We start from the raw sequence: 18,815 nt of genomic DNA on the forward strand, positions 1-18,815 counted from the left end.
TATAGTATTGCTTGCAAACACAAAATATTGGTTCAACACAACCCCTTCCAGTACTGCTATTTCTTATATCTCCCTCAACCCTTCCCCCACCCAACACACATAAAAAAACACAGTGCAGTTCTCTTTTTGAAATGAATGAAAACAATCATATAATTTTTATATTGCTTTCATTTGTGCTGGGCAATAGTGCAGGTCTCATTACCTTCATATTTCAATGGCTTACCAGAGATATCATTTTTCAAGACCAGCTTCTTGGTTAAGTCCTTTAGCAAAGATTCTGATTTCTTCTGGAATCTGTGCTTTGTATGAATCTCTCCTAAGCAGCACTGAGACCACAGTGATTTGTCAGTCATCCCTTTTGATGGGCTCTAGTCCCATCAATTCAACAGCAGCCTTTATTGCTTAAGGAAAATAGGAAATTCTGCCTCCTGGACATAAACATGTGAATTTTCTATGTCCAGGACCAAAAGGATGAAAAGGGCAGATTTAACCAATATTTCCATAAGAATGAAAGTCTCATTTTTAATCCACATGTGTAATGCTTTGCCCATGAATCACATTTCAGGGGTCTATCTGTAAACATTTTGATTGGATCTAATTTTACAGATCTTACTTACACCAGACTCCCTTGGTAATAGGTGGGAGTGTGACTTGAGTAAGCACTATAAAACCAGAGCCCATTTCCCCTCTGATCATGATTGTGTTTATGAACAAATGTGATTTCAGATTTAGCACCAATACAACCTCAGGGTAATCTAAAATAGAATGAGGCCATAATAAATGAAACATTGAAATGGGGGGAAAAAAAAAAAGGTATGCTAGGAAGAGGTTGCTTTCTTCTTATTCAGAAACTAGCAGCCAGGCAGGATTTTTAAAAATAATGATAAAATGTAGAATTATTACTGACACAATGATAGCATAGATTTTGGTGGCCAAAAAAAGTTGATGAGATAGAGAAGCATATGCTACCCATTTTAGGCCCACTGGAAGCAGCTAGTGTTCAACCAGTTTGGTTTTTATATGGCCTTCAAAGATATATGTCCACTATGATTATCCTAAAATTAAAAAGAAAAAAAAATTACCTGATTGTTGAACAACAAGAAAAAAAAAAAATGAAATGGAGAAAAATAAAATATACAAGCAAACAAACATACCATGTTCACACACAAAACAAAATAATTCTCTCAGGGACATCAGGGAAGGTGGAATACTATAACAACACATGTTATATTGTTATACTATTCCACCCACCTTAATGAGGAACCCTTGGGCGTTGCTACTCCATAGCCTTTGGAATCCAGATTTCCTCCCACTTTCATCGTGTCACATGGCTTTCGCTGCTCAATGTATTCATTCATAGTGGACTCCAGGAGAAAGGCAAATTTGCCCTTGGATTTGCGGACACGAGCTACTCCCTCAGCTGTAGTCCTAGTGAACACTGATGGCTCTGCCGATCGCATGTAGGTCCACATCTTTTCATACACTGCTATTTTTGATCTCTGGAGGAAATTAAAATAAAATTAAATACAGGAAAGAAGGGAACAACATGTTAATATTGACCGAACTAAGGTAAGGATCAAGATTTTTAGTATCCTTCCATTGCCCTCTATCTCCAATTTGCCACAGAGTAATATCACAGTAACATTATTCTTTTCAAATTGGAAAACTGCCTTTTAAAGCTAAGGAAATCATTGAAATGACACTGAAAAGTGGTATTTGAGGAAGCTGCATCTCTTGGCATAATAATTACCATACTCAACTACTTAAATAGCAACTTATTATTTTTTAAATGTAGAATGCCATGAAGATAAAATCATGTTTTATGTCACATTCACGGTAAACTTGAAAAGGACCCGATAAGACCTGATGTCAACATTATAAAATTTCTTTTAATACTGTGTTTGACTTATAACAAATAAGGTGAGTTGTTATTTTATTTTCATCTTCTTTTTCATATTTCAAAGTTTTAATGAAAATCATTCTAGTAAGATGTATACAAAAGTACAGTCTATATCAAATCAGTAGTTGAATAGCAAAAGAGAAGGAAATATCCTCTATAGTTTACAAACCAAATATCTGTAACTCAAGAATTAAATTCTAGGATGATCAAAACATTTTTTAGACTTTTTTAGTGCGTATATTGAACTTTAGAGAACTGATTCCTGTTTTCCCACTTTATATTTTGGAGAGTTCTAATATCCTGACTCCAGCCAAGAAACTTACTTATTTTTGTAAATTATTTCTGTCTACCTGGCTTCTATCTACATTACTCCCACTACTTAATTTACCCAGGTCCTTTTGCTGGCATCTGCATTCACATTAGATTTTTTCATTTACACACACATTTTTAATGTGGAAATATATCCAAACAAACTTAAATGTCCCTAAAATGGATATTTAATAAGATTTAAAGAAGCCTAAGTCCTGTTTGGGGTTTGATAATACAATGATGTTCACAGACTTTTATCTGGTGCACTTACATTTGTTCAATAATAACAAGGTGCTGAAATTTTGTATCTGGATCCAAGTAAAAAGTAATGGAGATTTCATTAAGATTTAAAGCTATGTGTGAGGCCCAATCCTGAGGAGTCTGTCTATTTATTTACATTGAGCCTTCTTTGTTTACTAAAATACTGAATCCAACAAGAAGCAGTTCTTCAATAATCAACAAACATCCTGAGTAGCAAATTTAAGAATATCTGGTTTTGGACAAAAGCAAACTTTTCAAGGGGACAAAGAAAGAAACTGATAAGAATGGGATTCAAAATTTTGGTTTCACAGGATAGAAAATTAGTAATCAATAAACCTAAATGATAAACCACACAATAACTGATTTGCATACTTGAACACCAAAGAAAAATATATTTTATGGTAATGTATATTCAAATGTTGATATATATCAAGGTGGAAAGTAGACATCCTATAGTGTCTTATGAAACTTTTTTTATGCTATTAACACTTGAAAAAATATCTCATGATATAGAGATTGTGGTGTGTGTGTGTGTGTGTGTGTGTGTGTGTTGGTGAATAAGTGTGTGTTTAGATAATGACAGGTTACTTCTGGCTGCAGAAATCCTCGTATTAGGAAATTCTTTGCCAACACTTCAATTCAACTGCAAATATTCTATGTGCTTCCAGGACAGAGGAGTATGTGGATTCAAAACCTTCAGTTAGAGGATCCACCAGCAATGGTGTGTTGCCAGGCCTCATTCATTCCATCTCTAAACATAGAGGTCTGTTCCAGAGAACAGACTCTTTCATTTTACAATGAGTTCTGAAAAACATAAACTCTCTGGATCACTTGATACAGATTGTTCCTAAATATTTATTCTGATAATTTCAAATTCAAAGAAGTGTTGGCAAACAACATCCTTTAGACACATAATCACTTTTTTATATATTTGTAACTTGACTTGACAGTTTCACTCAAAAAGGTATAGAGCTCCACATATATTATATACTTTACTATATACACTATGTTGAGAACAAAAGAAATAAGTCAATGTAAATATTGTTTTAATTCAAATATTTTTTGAAATTTTTTAGGAATATGAAAAATATGCTAAGTACTTGGCCTAATCTTCCAGTTATAATTAAGTAGCTTACTAAAAGAATAGGACAGTTAAACAAAACTAACATAGAAAAGTGGAGAAACTATTTTTAGGGCTTGATACTTACAAAGATCATTTAACTATAGAATGCAACATAATATTTAAACAAATCATTCCTTTTTATAGGAATCAAGTATTTTTAGGCCATTGATTTTTTTTAACAGTCCATTCCTATAATTTTAATGTGGGGAAAATTACTAGTGCATTTGTTTAAATATATTGAATTACATATACCTTAAATGCAAAAGAAGTTGAATTACTCCCTTTAAAATCTGGAAGAAAGAGGAATCCACAGAGTAGTCATGATAAACTTAGGAGACTTTAGGTACAACAGAAATTGTAAAATACAGACTTTTAGTGGAAAATAGAGGAAAGATGAAAGCAACTATTTTTTGGGAAAAAAAATTAGCTGGGTTTGTCATCATGTTAATGTTTAGAAATTCTGATTCTGAAAGGGATATGGCTTAGGCAAGATCACATACACATGGCAAAGAGATGAGGGAGAAGTGAAGAGGTGAAGGACTGGAAATAATATCCCTGTGCCTCATGTGACTGAAAGAGTGTTTGCTAAGGAGTAAGTGCAAGCAAATATTTATAAATTTGATGAGACAGGCTAAAATGAGGAAATTTCTGCAGACCCAGTAAGCTTCTAAGTACAGTAATAAAGGAACTTTTAAATCCCTAAAACCTTCAACTGTAGTATCTACTTAAAAATCAGGAGAGGGAAGTGAATATGCTCAAGGGAATTAGCAAAGATAACATCAAAGTCATCAGTTTTTGCAACTAAAAAAATAATTTCAGATTTACTTGATTCATCTTTATTGCGAAACTTAATGCATGGGAAGCTATCTGATTTAAAGCCCTATTGTATCATTTAAAACAATTCTTGGAGTTTTTAAAATGTGCTGTCCTTTTAATTTCTAAAATATTAAGTATGCTACCATTTCTGCTTTTAATAGAAAATAGGTAAAAATGTCATGCATTATAGTTAATGTTTACATTGTTGTTATGTGAAATATTTCCCCGTTCTAGGAGCTTATGTGGCAAAACTAATGTTCTAGTTCTCATCAGTGTATTATTTGATAATATTATAAACCTCGAGATAGTAATCCTTCTCATTCATGCTTCATGATTTCACTGATGACTGAAACAGGCACAGGATAAAATCTGCATTGAATTGAAAATCTGCGTGCTTGAATCAGGTGTATAATAATGAAAAAGTATGTAAACAGCAAGGCTGTCATTAAGAGACAAGTACAGACTTTCTTTAAATGCCTTTATATTTATGCTTAACAAGGTGCACAGAACATGAAGCATATCAAGTTTCATAATGGGGCAAAACCAAGGCAGTAGTTGAATTCAGACGTAATTTTCCCCCATGGCCTAATTCTTTTTCCAGTTGATTATAACCGTGACATTTTTTTGAAGCACTGAGTATGGGTCACTGCCTGAGGCAGCTTAGTGGAGCTGATAGATGTCCCATTACTGTGTTTCTTGGAAAAAACATTTTGGACAGGTACAAAAATAGCCTTCACATTCCATTTTCTCAACCCATCACGACTAATGGTTTATTTAAACCAGGTCATCATAGGGGAGAGAAAGGAGGCAAACAGGGTAGGAGATGAATGAAATTTTTATCAGAGAACCCAAATATATGCATTCCTGAAAGTGTGCTGCCAGGGGAAATTATTTTCTTGTCCCATTAGGGTTCAGAACATTCTGCAACAATAAATACCTATACTTAAAAAATCTTTCCAGTTTTAAAACTGAAGTTGGGTGAGAGAGAAAGGAAACAAGGCATAGCTTGCACAGCTTGTGTGGAAGATGGTAAATTGAGGAAGCAGCTTTCTTCATTTCTTTATTTGTTATCAATATTCTCTTATCGACCTCACCAGTTTTTTGAATTTGAGCAGTTTTTTTTAATGTTATAAAGATTAGAAATAAACATTTTCAGTGTGCTTGAGGCTAAAGAGTTTTACAGTGAATTATTTTTGAAATTTTTTCAGGGAATCGACATTTTCCCTTTATCACTCAAGGCAGAAGGATGAGCCTGCAAGTATTTTCTTTATTTAAATGACAATCAGTTCTCATTTTTCAGTAAAATACTAGTGATAGCACAAACTTGTATTCTATTTGATGCATACATATAATGGCTTCTAGACAAAAATCACCAAAATTTACCTACTTAATTTTGGGTGGAAGCAGTTACAAACTGAGAGACTTCCAGCAAGTTACTGAAATTATGCTAAAAGGCATGACAGCAATATGTTTCTATTATTAAGCTTTAGAAACAAGGACATGCTCAATAAATTTAAAAAAAGTTTGGTTTATTAAGTTTATGCATAGAATATTTTTAATAAAATCTACTGTCATAACTATTAACAGTTGTAGAAAAATCTACAAATATTTTTAATTAACTTATACATTTTGTTATATCTACTAACAAATTGTTGACAAGTATGTTGCTCATTGTCTGGTTTCTTTTTTAAATAATGCCCAAGGACAGGTTTGACTGAAAATTGGAGTGATTTATTCTTGATTTAGTATTATGTAAACATCTGCAATATGTTAGGATATTATAATAAAATCTTTCTTAAAGAGGATGAATATGATACTAAAATTAAAGTACGTGAAAGTTACAGATGGCTTAAGGAGTAGCACATTTTGTTGCTTTTAATTTTCAAGTTGAGTGAGAAAATTATAAATATGTATATTTAAAATGAAAATGCAATGTTTCAGGTATTATATATAAGCATGAATAAAGAACTATCATTACTTTTACATCGAAGCTTAGGAAATTATTAAATATTATGGTATCTAAATGATTGATGTTAATTATAAAATGTATTTATTATTACCTAGTTCAATATTTGTGAAAATGTCACTCTAGCTCTTTTTTATTTTTTGTTTCTGAAGTCACAAAATGAACCCTTATCTTTGATCAGATATTATCAAGTATATCTCTCTGGGTTTAAGAGGAACCAGAGTACACTGATCAAAAAATTCATCCCCATAATGGAACAAACAACTAAAAATACAAAGAAACAAAAAAAACACAAGTCTGCTACCCTGATGGAAAGTCAAAAGGGATCATATCCTCACGTGTAACACAACATCGACGCAAACTAAATACCATGCGATGTCTTACAGAGACACCCAGAATTAATAGTTAGTGCTACTGTTACCTTGTGAGAAAGCAATATGTTGTTTTGAAATCCATTGTTACAGAATAGATTATAGAATAATATAACTCATATATATCATATAATTTGCAATTAAGGATTTGGGTTTCAAATTCAGCAAACTAAATGTACTCTTTAAAAGTAAATCTTGCTTTAATTTTTATGCTCTTAGACCAAAAGCACACATAAATCCAATCTTGCCAGATCCAGTATTATCAAAGCATTGTCAACACTGGAATGTTTTGGATAAATTATGTTATAAAGTTGTTTTAATTACCTTTTCACTGTTACCATTCCTTATGGAGGGTTCCTCTTGCAATGTGATACACCAATTAGCTTTTGCAAATTAAAGGGATTATAAAATCCAACTAGAAGTATTAACATTAAATATAGTTGCCATCATTATGTTTGCAAAACCTATGACAGCTAAAGCCCATAACATAATTGCTGGAAAAATTGCATAAACTTTAAAATTATGAACATTTCATTGTTGTTTTTTCCTTAACTTACTCTGAAGAATTCTTTTGTTGACCCTGAATCCAGTGTTCCATAGGCAATTTCTGTTTGTTTGGCCAGGTCTTCTGCACTTTCTATAGGGGAAACCATTCGCTCAACCGTCAGGAAAGCAGCGAGGTTAGCAGTATAAGATGATATAATGATGAGTGTAAAGAACCACCAAACACCTCCAACAATTCGACCTGAAAGGGATCTAAACATGGATAAGATAATGCACATTTTCCTTTCTCTAACCAACATAAGAGAAAGAAAAGAAATACCATTGATTCACCATACATGTTTAAAAATAACTATTGCAAGTGGTTGCTTTATTTTCTGAGTCTACTCAAGAATGATTCTGCTTAATCTAATGTCTTTTATACTATATTTAATACATAAATGCCACTGAAAATATGAGAAACTTTTTTATTGTTTAATTGGCAGAAGTGAGGAACTTCCTTCAGATAGAAAAGAGGAACACTTACTTAAATTCATTAATACCCTCTCTCCCTCGTATTTAAGCATCTCTAAAATTAGGATGTAGCCTCTGTTTGGTTGATGAGATAAAATACAGTATCATGGTTTAATTAGCAGCATTGTTTCTCAATTAGTGTATATAAAATAGCAATCCATCTGAATAATGGGTGAGGTCTTAGATTTGATGTAAGTTTGTAGATATGCTTCTGAGACTAAAAGAGAGGATTTAGTTTTATCTTCAGTAAGAGCCCTGCGAGGATGGATGGGAAATAGGTTGAGGTGAAGCTGGACCAGCTGAGGATTGGTCTCAAAGAAACCATAGTTGGGGATTTTTTTTTCTTTTGGTGTGATATTCCATTTCTGAGCTGGGTGGAGGATGTTAATTATAAAATGTATTCATTATTACCTAGTTCAATATTTGTGAAAATGTCACTCTAGCTCTTTTCTAGCTAAAAGCATCTGTACATACTAGTATAAACATTTTCTCTCCTCACCCATTCTCTATCGTGCATGTGTGGGTGAATATGAGTGCAGAGGAAAAGTGGGAATGGGAGGAGTAAAAAAAATCCAGCAAAAAGTCATAGTTGATCTCACTCATTGGGAATCAATCAGACCATTAAAAATTCCCATGGCAAATTGTTTTAAAACTTTTTTTAATACAATGAATCATTTCATATTTTCCATGGCATTTCCAACTTTAAAATGCTCCCTTATAACTTGTTGTCATAAAATTGACACCTGTTGGTTTTAACTTAATGTTTGCTTAATCCTGGCTTTTAAAAATCATAACTTGATCTGCCTTGATTTCTTATCATTTCATTAACTGAAAGTTATTAATTCCTGTGTTATTGGCACATTTATAGTTTTCCTGAGTCTTTTCTTTTTTTAAAAAAACCATTAGATTGTACACTTTATTTAATTTTAATTTTTTTTTGGCAGCTGGTTTGTATGGGGATCTGAGCCCTTGACCTTTGTGTTATAACACCACACTCTAACCAACTGGGCTAACTGGCCAACCAATTTTCCTGAGTCTTAAGGATCATAAACTGCACTGTGGCCAAAATGTCTCTTTTTGAGAAAGCATACATTTCTAAAAAAAAAAAAAAAAAAAAAAAAATCCATATACTGTGATGCTAATATACAGTCAATAATTAAATTCAACACTTTGCTTCTCATAATTTCAACTATTTTCTCTATGGGAAAAATCAGATATTTTTCTTGCAACAGGAGATGTGCTGCACTTTTGGTGAATATAGTAAATGAGTAATGCCTGAGAGGGATCCAAAGGAAGGGAGCCGTGACTCCACTGATACGGAAAAACATCTCCATAAAATTAACATAGTGTTTACATTGTTGGCTCTTTGCTTATTGTTTAGTTTCTTTTCGCATTGTTATGTAAAACAGTGTATATCTAGCTACTACTTATTCAAGGTTTAGGTAACTCCATGGCAGAAATCTCCCTTAAGTTACCTGGGATGAAAATCAAGTTCAACATTAATTTTTGAAAATGAACAACAACAGCAATGATAACAAGAACATTTGTTTTTGAAAAGGAGACAAAATGAAAATGAATTCCTGTTCTACAATTTAGATTTTAGTCTCCATCCATCAAATCACTGAATGAAATATTAATACTAAATGATTTTTGATCGTTCTGATGGGTTGCATAGTTACCTTTCTATTTAGAAAGTTAATCTTTATAATGTATCCATGTTTCCTGCTAACTTGGAAGAAACTGGCTATGAATATACTTAGGTTAATTTGAGAATTGAAAGTTTTTTCTGTTTCAAATACTGCTCTGTCTCCAGGAAAACAATGCGTAGGGAGATACTCTACATAATCTTTAGAATTACTGGGAAATTGGTGAAGAGTTTTAAGAGTTTTGAAACTAACCTGGGTGAAATGTCACATCCTTGCTGCATAAAAGCACCCAGGGAAAACCACAGGCTGTTAAAGATGCCAAACTCATTGGGAGGCTGGTCGCTGGGTCCTTCCTTTCCATCCTCTGGCTCTTCTGTGTGCCACTCATACGGACTAAACCTACTAACTAGGAACAAGACCACGCTGACACCAATGTAGGCAAAGACTATGCACATCCAAATCTCATAGGCCAGAGGATCCAAGAAGGAAAACACTCCTGGTTTAGATTTCTGAGGCTTTTTGATCATGATAGATATGCCCAAACTCATGAAGGGCTTAGAGAAGTCAATGACCTCCTCTCGTACCAAAGTGATTGTCAGAGGGGCAATAGCAATCTCTGCTTTCTATAAGAGAAAAGACACATGGAAACATATAGGTTAAAGGATTTCATGAAGCAATTAGCTCTGGAGTGATCCATTTAAAACTAACCAGTCATGCATTCATTTTACACTATTTTTTTTTTTTTTGAATGCCAATAATGAATAAGGCCAGTGATAGGTACAAAGATGAATAGTAATTTGTTTTCATAAGATATTACTTAAACTGCATAATACACTTTTATTGGTGCTAGTAATTAGATAAAAGGATGAGAAACAGAAAGAGTGAATAAGCAAAAATAACTTGAACTCAAATTACTGTATTACTCTTTGAGGATCTGAGACAGTGCAGAGGAGGAGACTTAACAGTCTTTCCATATGACTGAATTTCTGAATTTCTTGGCCAGGAATGCTGCTATGTTGCAGCCTTTTCTGTCTCATTTGGAACATTGCCACTGATTCATTACTTGGCCATCTCTTAATATTATGAATTGCAAATTTTAAACTGTTCTTTCTTTTTTATTCTTTTACAGCTATGAGAAAACCAGTCATGATGTCTGTGTTTGTATGATAAAGAAAACCTGTTGTTTGACAATATTTTCCAATTCAGTGCACACACAAAAATCTGGAAATTGGCATTTATTTCTTGCTATTAACATACTTTGATTTTCTACTTTCAATTTTTTAAAAAGAATTTGGAAAACAGTCAATGCAATTTGTATATATTCTGATCATAAGACACCAACCTCCATTTTCAGAGTTCTGCAATTTTGAGCAATTTCTCTGAACCTATTTCTATATTTCTAAAATGAAGACATTTCCTGTATACCTCATTGTGTTATTGTGATTATCTATTAAAAACCTTAATAAGATAATAGTGAGCATTTATTGAGGGATTCCGTGTGTGATGTTGATCTAAATATTGTATATGGCTTTTCATTTAATCCTCCTTTATCTTTATCATTCTCTTGTAGATGATGGAACTGAGACTCAGGGAAGAGAGTTTTACATATCATGGCACCTCTGGGATTTGAGCCCGGGCTTTTCCCATTAAATCATGCCACCTCTGAAATCAAATGAAATAAAATGTGGTGTAAAAACTAAACTTCCATATGATCTACAAATAAAAAGAGGGGTTTTGATTATTTGTTTTAAAAGGCAAATATTTGACATCAAGTGGAATCAGAAACATACTCAGACGTATGTGCTCTTACATAGAGACTGCCATTTTTACATTCATTCCTATACATCCGTGGGCTCCTGAGTAGATATGATGGCCAGCAGCTTGATACAAGACCAACTGGAGGGTTAGGATGGTGAGAGTACTCTGCAGGCAAGCCACTGGGTGACTGAGAATTGACCATATATGCCTTTAAGTGGGAATAAACTGTTCACACCATAAATGCCCTCATATACAAGAGCTATTCCTGGGAGTTATTTTTTCCATAATTATTATTATTTGAATAATTTATATCACACAAGTGATATATGAACTAGCTACAGACAAATTAGTAGATAAAAACAGATCCAGCAAATTAGAAAAAGTTTTCTCTATTCCTCTCATCTACCGTTGTTTATTCTTTCTATATGCCCTGCTAGACTTTGTTCTACGCATAGCGGTTTTTTAAATGCGATAATGCAGAAATTATACTATGTAACTTCTCTCTTCTCAAAAGACTATGATGAACATTTAAATGTCCATATACAAATTAAAAATAAGTTTTAATGGCTGCAAATATTTCATCATGTGAAAATGTCAAAATTTGCTCAATTTCTTATTTTGCGGGATATTTATATTGCTTCCAGTTTTACACAATTTAATTTAGTGATGCCGTGGACATCTTTGAAGATAAGTCCTCATACCTATCTTAAGATACATTTCTAGAAATGGAATTGCTTATCTAAATAGTAACGACCTTTTTAAGGCTCACGATATGTTTTGCACAACCTCTCTCCAAAAAGATGGTGCAAATTTTTACTGTCACTGGCATTATATGAAAGCATGTGCAGTATTGAACCTTGGAAACTCCATTTTTATTTATCTGCCAGTTTTCTGTATGAAAAATTCGATCTCGATGTATTAATTTGAATTTGTTTTTATAAAGCAAATAGTTGCTTTTACTTCTTTTATATATTAACTATCATAATCTGCCTCCTTTTTCCATATGGGGTATTCAATTTTTACTCCTTAATTTGTGAGTTCTTTTACGTATATTTCCATATATGTTGCAAATATCTTCCCTATTCATCAATTGTTTTGTTTCCATAACTCAGTTGAAGGTGTTTTATTAAAGTACATGTGTTTTTAAATTCTGATGTAAGCCATTAAAATGATCTTTTTGTGTTTTCAGCCTTTGGTTTCATGCTTTAGAAAATCCTTCTCATATCACTATCATACATTTTATTGCAGTACTTATAATCCCTCTATAATTTATTTGGTATATTCCATGATGAAGTGTTACAAAATTATTAATTTTCCAAGTAGTTGTCCTGCTGTCCCAACAGGAATAAATAAGTAATGCATCCTTTCACTGACTTGAAATGCCACTTCTCACATACAACAATGTTCAGGTAACATCTGAAAGTTTTTGTTTATACAAGTTACCACTAATCAGAGGATAGCCTTAAAAGGAAAGACACATGAAGAGAAATGAAGACGTCCCCAGCACAGAAAACTAGACGCAATAGACGGCAGACATCGGATGAAGGTGGTGACAATAATGTTCAATGAGGGACACTTTTGAAGTCTGGGATTTGTGAGTTATGAAAGAGACCAGTAAACAGACAGGATACATATGGACTTTCTGTGCCAACATCGGGGATATCGTGTGTGCCTTGTTTCCTTACGGCTAACCGATTCTCAAAATTTTAGTGTGTAAACTATCTCCTGTAGGAGGAGCCTGGTAAGATTTGGATTCTTGAGCACCTCTGGAGTGAGGCTAGTGAGTCAGCATTTCTATACATACCACAGGAAGTTCTGGTGTTAGCGGGCCATAGAATGTGCTTCGAGAGATATTTCTTTGGCTTAAACACACACACAAACAATAACAATGGCAGGGCCCGGGTAAAGGCCCTGGAGCAGCGCAGCACACTACAGGAGCTGAGCTCCAACTTGCTGTAGTGCGCAGGCGCGATAGAAAAAAGGACCCGAAAGTGTTGGATCACATGGGCGTGTTTCGCCGACAATTTATTCATAGTGATTATGGTAAGAAAGTTTGCAAAGAGTTAAAAAAAAAAAAAAAAGGATTCAAAGTTTCAAAGTTAATCATTCTGCTCTCTTATAGGCTTTATCTGGTGGAATGGATTGAGTTTTACCTACATCCCTGGAAACTAGGCATTCACTGTGTGTTAGCAGTAAGAAAAGGAAAGAAAAAAAAAAAAAAAAAAAAAAAAGCCGAGAAGCAAGTACAGACTATGTAGACACCAAAATGGAAAGTACCAAATCTGTGGAAAGTATGAGACATGGAAGAAGATTCCTTTAGGGACAAAAGTGGACAACTCAAGTGGCTTTTAAACACTTGATGTCTTTAAACACTTGCAGACTGGGTGACGAATGAGTATGATATTAATAACCACTATGTTATCCTTTCTCTCTCAAGAACTGTGTGACTTTAGGACATTTTGTTAACCGTGGTGTGGGTATTACTGATATAATTTTTTTTGTTGTTAATTAGGCTACTTTCTTCTTATAATTTGTTTTCATTATCTAAACAATTTCCTCAGAATAAAACATGTTCAGACACTTGCAAAGGAGTGAGGCTGGGCTCCCCAGTGGGTAGGGGCTCTGGAGGAGAGATGTATAACAAATGCCCCAGAAAGTAACTCAGGTTAGTTATGCTGTCCGTCAAGTAATTGGTAATGCAAGTATAATTTTTTGAGATGAAATACTCAATAGTGTTTTCTGAAGGAAATGAATTACTGTAGTTCTAACAACTTGGATAATGTTCACACCTAAAATTTGCTTACTGTATCAAAAGCTTAAAATATTAACCAAAGAACAAATGCTTTAGGAACCCTTTTTCTTTGGAAGTTAAAACTCAATATGAAACTGACAAATACTGTAGTAAAATCCATTTTGATTTTTATGAACTGCATTTTTTTTTCTCATCTAGGGTGACCTAAGCAGTCAGCAATTTTTTTTTTTACCACGGATAGAAAACTAACTAATTGCTTTATAATGTCAAACAGTTTCCTCTTTCTGCTGTGCTGTACTATGCAGAGAATGTTCATTGCTTCATGGTCTGAAAAGCAAGATGCAGAATCATGAAACTTGAACTGCAGTTCTGGATCAGAAAGTGAGTTCTTCTGTGGACTTCAGTTACGTTTTTTTGGTGGCTGGCTGGTACAGGGAATGGAACCCTTGATCTTGGTGTTATAAGGCTGTGCTCTAACTAACCGAGCTAACCAGCCAGCATTGATGTTCTAAATTTTTCTATCTTTACTCTTTTCTGGGGAAGGACGGCCCTTCATGTAATTTATCATTTCAAAGGAGTCTTATGAGAATTAATCAGACAGAGTATGCTTTCAAGGCCTAATCTGTGAAATATGAATTGGCTTTTAAGAAATTTCAGATTATATTTCAAGTTTATGTTACTTTTATTGGTTACTCAATGAATAGAGCTTATTGTGTGCTACCGGTTTGGTTTCTGGACTTTTGAAATATCATAACATCTCTAGCATTTGATAACTGCCAGTTTGATTTTGATACTTTGCAGTGGTAGCTGAAGAGACCAATCTTGATCTTATTGATTCAGGCAGAAACGTCTACCATGTATTAGCCCTCGGCTATGAAGTTGTACACTCAATATCTGGTACACTCATGGGAAGGGCATGGCATGCTTTCATGGAATAAATACTAGCTTTTGTATTATGTTATGTATGCTAGTATGAAAAAAATGATGACATTGCATAAAGTTTAAATTTACTCTGTTCAGCAGAATTGTAAGAATATCACGTTACTGATGAATAGTTTACAGATACTAAAGTAGCGTGGTGATTGCTTCACCAATTACTTAAAAATATTTATGAGTAATTACAAACAACAGGGACATAAATAAAACCAGCTAAAATAATGAACAACTTCATACTGTTGTAGGAAATCTGTTCCTACAACAACCAAATAACAGCTTATTAATGGATTTGTTTTGTAGTTCTATGATTTAGTAGCATCACGCTTAAGAGAATAGTCACTACAGATCCTGAAGTCAATTTTTTTTTTAAATAGGACAGAATATTCTGAATTTTTATCTTTCCTGCTTTTTAAGTTACCTATTGTCAGTTTCTCTCATTGGTTGAGAATTGAATTATTAATGAAATAGAGAAACATTTGAACACCATATATGCCTCTTTGTACACAGTTGCAAATTTAAAAAACAGTAATAGATGTTTAAAAATTGATATGTGCCCAAGTGAAAAGAAGTTTCAGGTTTATGTAAGTAAATTCTTCAATAAATTGATTTGCTTACCCCATAAACAAGTTCTCCTACCATCCCATTCCAGATTTTTGTGTCTGCATCCCTTGCTCCATATTTTCCATCAGGAACAATGGCAATTTTATACTTGATACCAATATGTTTTGCAATTTCAGATGCCAAATCTACACAGTATCCTTCATACTTGTCATTTCCTTCAAACATTTCGTGATTTTTCTTGTACATAACATATGGGGATTCCTATAATGAGAGAAGTAGAACTGTAAAGGAGAAATTACAAAACATTTGAAACCCCTTATGTAACTTTCCAGTTTCAGAATTTGACAAAAAGAGTTTATTTAGTATTGGTAAACATACTGATTTTGTGTGGCTAGAAATCGATAATAAAACAGATGAATATACAAATATGCTTAGAAGTATATTAAATATGTTTACATCGGATACTAAAAATAAAATCTTTAAAATGATTTTCTACTGAGTGATTATTACACACTTAGCACTGTGACTGAGACAGGAAAAATGTCCATAAATAATTGTCTGGAGAAGCATCGGTTATCACTTTTGGCAATTAAATTAATATTTCCAAAATATCTCACAAAGTTAAAGACTATTTAGTAGTCACCTTCATGTACTAAAAGATTCATTCAAGGTCACAGGTTGCTATATTCTGCATCTTTTGTAGCCACATTCAACTGTCACTTCCTTTACGAAAAGAGCTTTTTCATTTTTCTTTTGATCTCTAGCATTTAGCAAGATGCCCTTCTCAGGGAAGGCATTTGCTACATAATTGTTCAAAGAAAAATTAATAGTTTTAAAAATAATTACTTATTTGCATTAAATTGGATTTCTACATGTTGTCCAATGTTTTTACTTTAGATAGGGTTTGTGCACCAGGAATTTTAATTGTATTATAAAATATGTCCCTAATGGAAGCTAATAATTTTCCTCCAGTTGTGATGAGCACAGACTACAAGTGATATTCCCATTTAGTTTTCTAAGCAAGTGAGACAGAAAATAAGATAAAGAATTATTGTGAAAATCCTCATAAAATAAAAAAAGTTTACTGGTGGCTAATAATTACTGAACAGTTTCCAGTTAAACACACACACAGACACACACACACACAGACACACACACACACACACACACACACACACACACACACACACACACACTCCTAAACCAAACCATTTAAAGGTGTGAGCTAAAGAGACATGTTAAAGAAAAAGCACTTGACTTAATAAATGACACCTAAGGCCACCAACCAAAACACAGGCTTGGTGAAAATGTATTATAGAGAGAACTTCTGGTCACGCCTCAGTTTTTTCAGTCATTTGCAGACAAAGAGTGACCACCTTCGGCCACAGCATGATTGAGATCAAATATTTTATTTTATAAAATTGTACTGTAACATTAATTTAGTAAGCTCTCTTAAGAATTTTTTCTTTTTTTCCCAGCAAATTCATTATTGGGAAAGTTGAATTTGCTTTTGAAATTCTGGATTGGAAGGTAATTTACTTTGCATAACATTGCAGTCTACACTAATTCTGATTTCATTTTTAAATACTTTATAAATGTAGATGCTCCTTTAAAAATTTTAGTAGAAAGTGTAAATTACATAATATTTCATTTTATCATAGAGATGCCCTAATTAATTCTACAGTAAGCAATTGTACAGGATTGGTCCTTGTACCATTTTCTTAAATTCTGCTTTAGTTTGGCACGGACAGGTGACCCAGAAATCTCCCACTTCTTTGAATTTGGTGAATATTCTAACACTGGAATTGGGTAAAGAAAGCTCCTGCACTTATAAAGTTAAGGCAATTAATTGTATCTTTTTTAGATAGATACAAGTTATTTACTAGCTTATAGAAAACATTGTGCAAATATAAAAATTTTGAAAATTATAAATATGGTTATGAAAAATGGTGAGTTGTTGCAAAACATTATTAATTTCTAAAAATGCTATAAAATATTAGCATTTATTATGAGCTAATTCTTTCATTTATTTTTACATTAACCTTATTACAATATGGAAATTATATAGAAAAAGACAAGAGTCTCATATTTGTAAATGCCTAACATTCTAATTGAAATGGGTATACATCTAACATCTATAAGTATAACAAGCTTAAAAGTTTTTCATTTTTCAAAAGAGGTGTAGCTGACGCTCCATTTGGTACTAAGGGTGAAGGTGAATTTTAAAGTGTCTGGAATATTTGAACACATGCATTTTATGAATATTATATATATATATAATATATATATACCCATATTAGCTTATGTGTGGAAGTTTCTCTAGCTAGTATTATAATTTAATTTGCTAAATTCCCTCTACATTATATACTAAACAATTTGCTTCAATAAAAGCTGCATGTTTATTATTTAATCAAACATTTATTAAGAACCTACTGTGTGCCAGGCAGTTTGCTGGGAGCTAGGGATACAAAAATAAATAAAACATGCCATATATCCTTCTGTGATAAAAAAAAATCACTGTAAATTCTTTGTAATAATAATTAAGGAGTGTGAGTGCCAAGGGACAATAATAAAATACACTAGTGAAAAATAATAATAGCTCTTTCTTTTTTAGTGTTTACTCTGTCAGGTGCAATGGTAAGTTCTTTAATGGTGACTTTTCAGTTACTTTTCACACTGACACCTTAAGGTAGGCATTTCCCATTTTCAGATGGAAAAATTAAGACTTGGGGAGGTTAAGCAAATGGTTCAATTTCACAGAGCTAACAAGTGACAGAGGTGAGAATTGAGCCTACATTTTAAAATACCTGGAAAATTTTAAAGCTATTATTGTATCCATCAAAATATGTTCAACTAATTGAGATTTCATATTATTTAATGTGAGAACAAGATTAAAAAAATGCATGTTTGTATTTTTAGTGAATGAAATTCTTTATATGATTTTTTGAGTAAATAAAGTAGATACAACCCTTCCAGTTTTCCTCATTGTTTCTGGCACATAGATGGCACTCAATAAATATAAAGGTACCCTGTTCTAACATGTCTTCTGAAGCAGGTATATATATGTATGAGTAAAATATTTATTTAATATTTACTTTCATTATTTTTTCAATTCTCCTTTGGGACAGCAAGGGCCCATCAGGTCTTTGTTTTCCTGCCAAGCAAATGAACAAAGGCAAAAAACCCCCTTCATCTTACTGGAGATGGTAATTAGAAATTTAGCTAGACTTTTTGCACAACCAGGGGCATAAACAATTATTGAGATTCAGGGTGAATAATGAGCATAAGAGAAATAAGATGTTCACTCTCAGAGAGGAGGAGAGAACAAAAGGAAAGAAAGTCTAGATTTTTCTTGAACAAAGGCTCTTGTGGCCGCTCAGGTCTACTCAATTTCTTTGAGTG

At 33.1% G+C, this 18,815-nt stretch overlaps 1 protein-coding gene across 4 annotated transcripts in view; it reads right to left on the reverse strand.

The window, feature by feature from the left end:
* Positions 1-18,815, reverse strand: part of GRIA4 (glutamate ionotropic receptor AMPA type subunit 4) — a 373,844-nt gene that overhangs the window by 38,192 nt on the left and 316,837 nt on the right. For all 4 annotated transcript variants that reach the window (XM_063092601.1, XM_063092597.1, XM_063092598.1 and 1 more), the window contains 4 exons: positions 15,468-15,674; positions 9,659-10,029; positions 7,304-7,502; positions 1,252-1,499 (listed from right to left, as the gene is read on the reverse strand). In XM_063092601.1, coding sequence (XP_062948671.1) covers positions 1,252-1,499; positions 7,304-7,502; positions 9,659-10,029; positions 15,468-15,674 — 1,025 coding nt within the window. The remainder of the gene's footprint in view (positions 1-1,251; positions 1,500-7,303; positions 7,503-9,658; positions 10,030-15,467; positions 15,675-18,815) is intronic.

The sequence above is a fragment of the Cynocephalus volans genome, chromosome 4 (assembly GCF_027409185.1).
Source record: "Cynocephalus volans isolate mCynVol1 chromosome 4, mCynVol1.pri, whole genome shotgun sequence".
NCBI classification, from domain to species: Eukaryota; Metazoa; Chordata; class Mammalia; order Dermoptera; family Cynocephalidae; genus Cynocephalus; species Cynocephalus volans.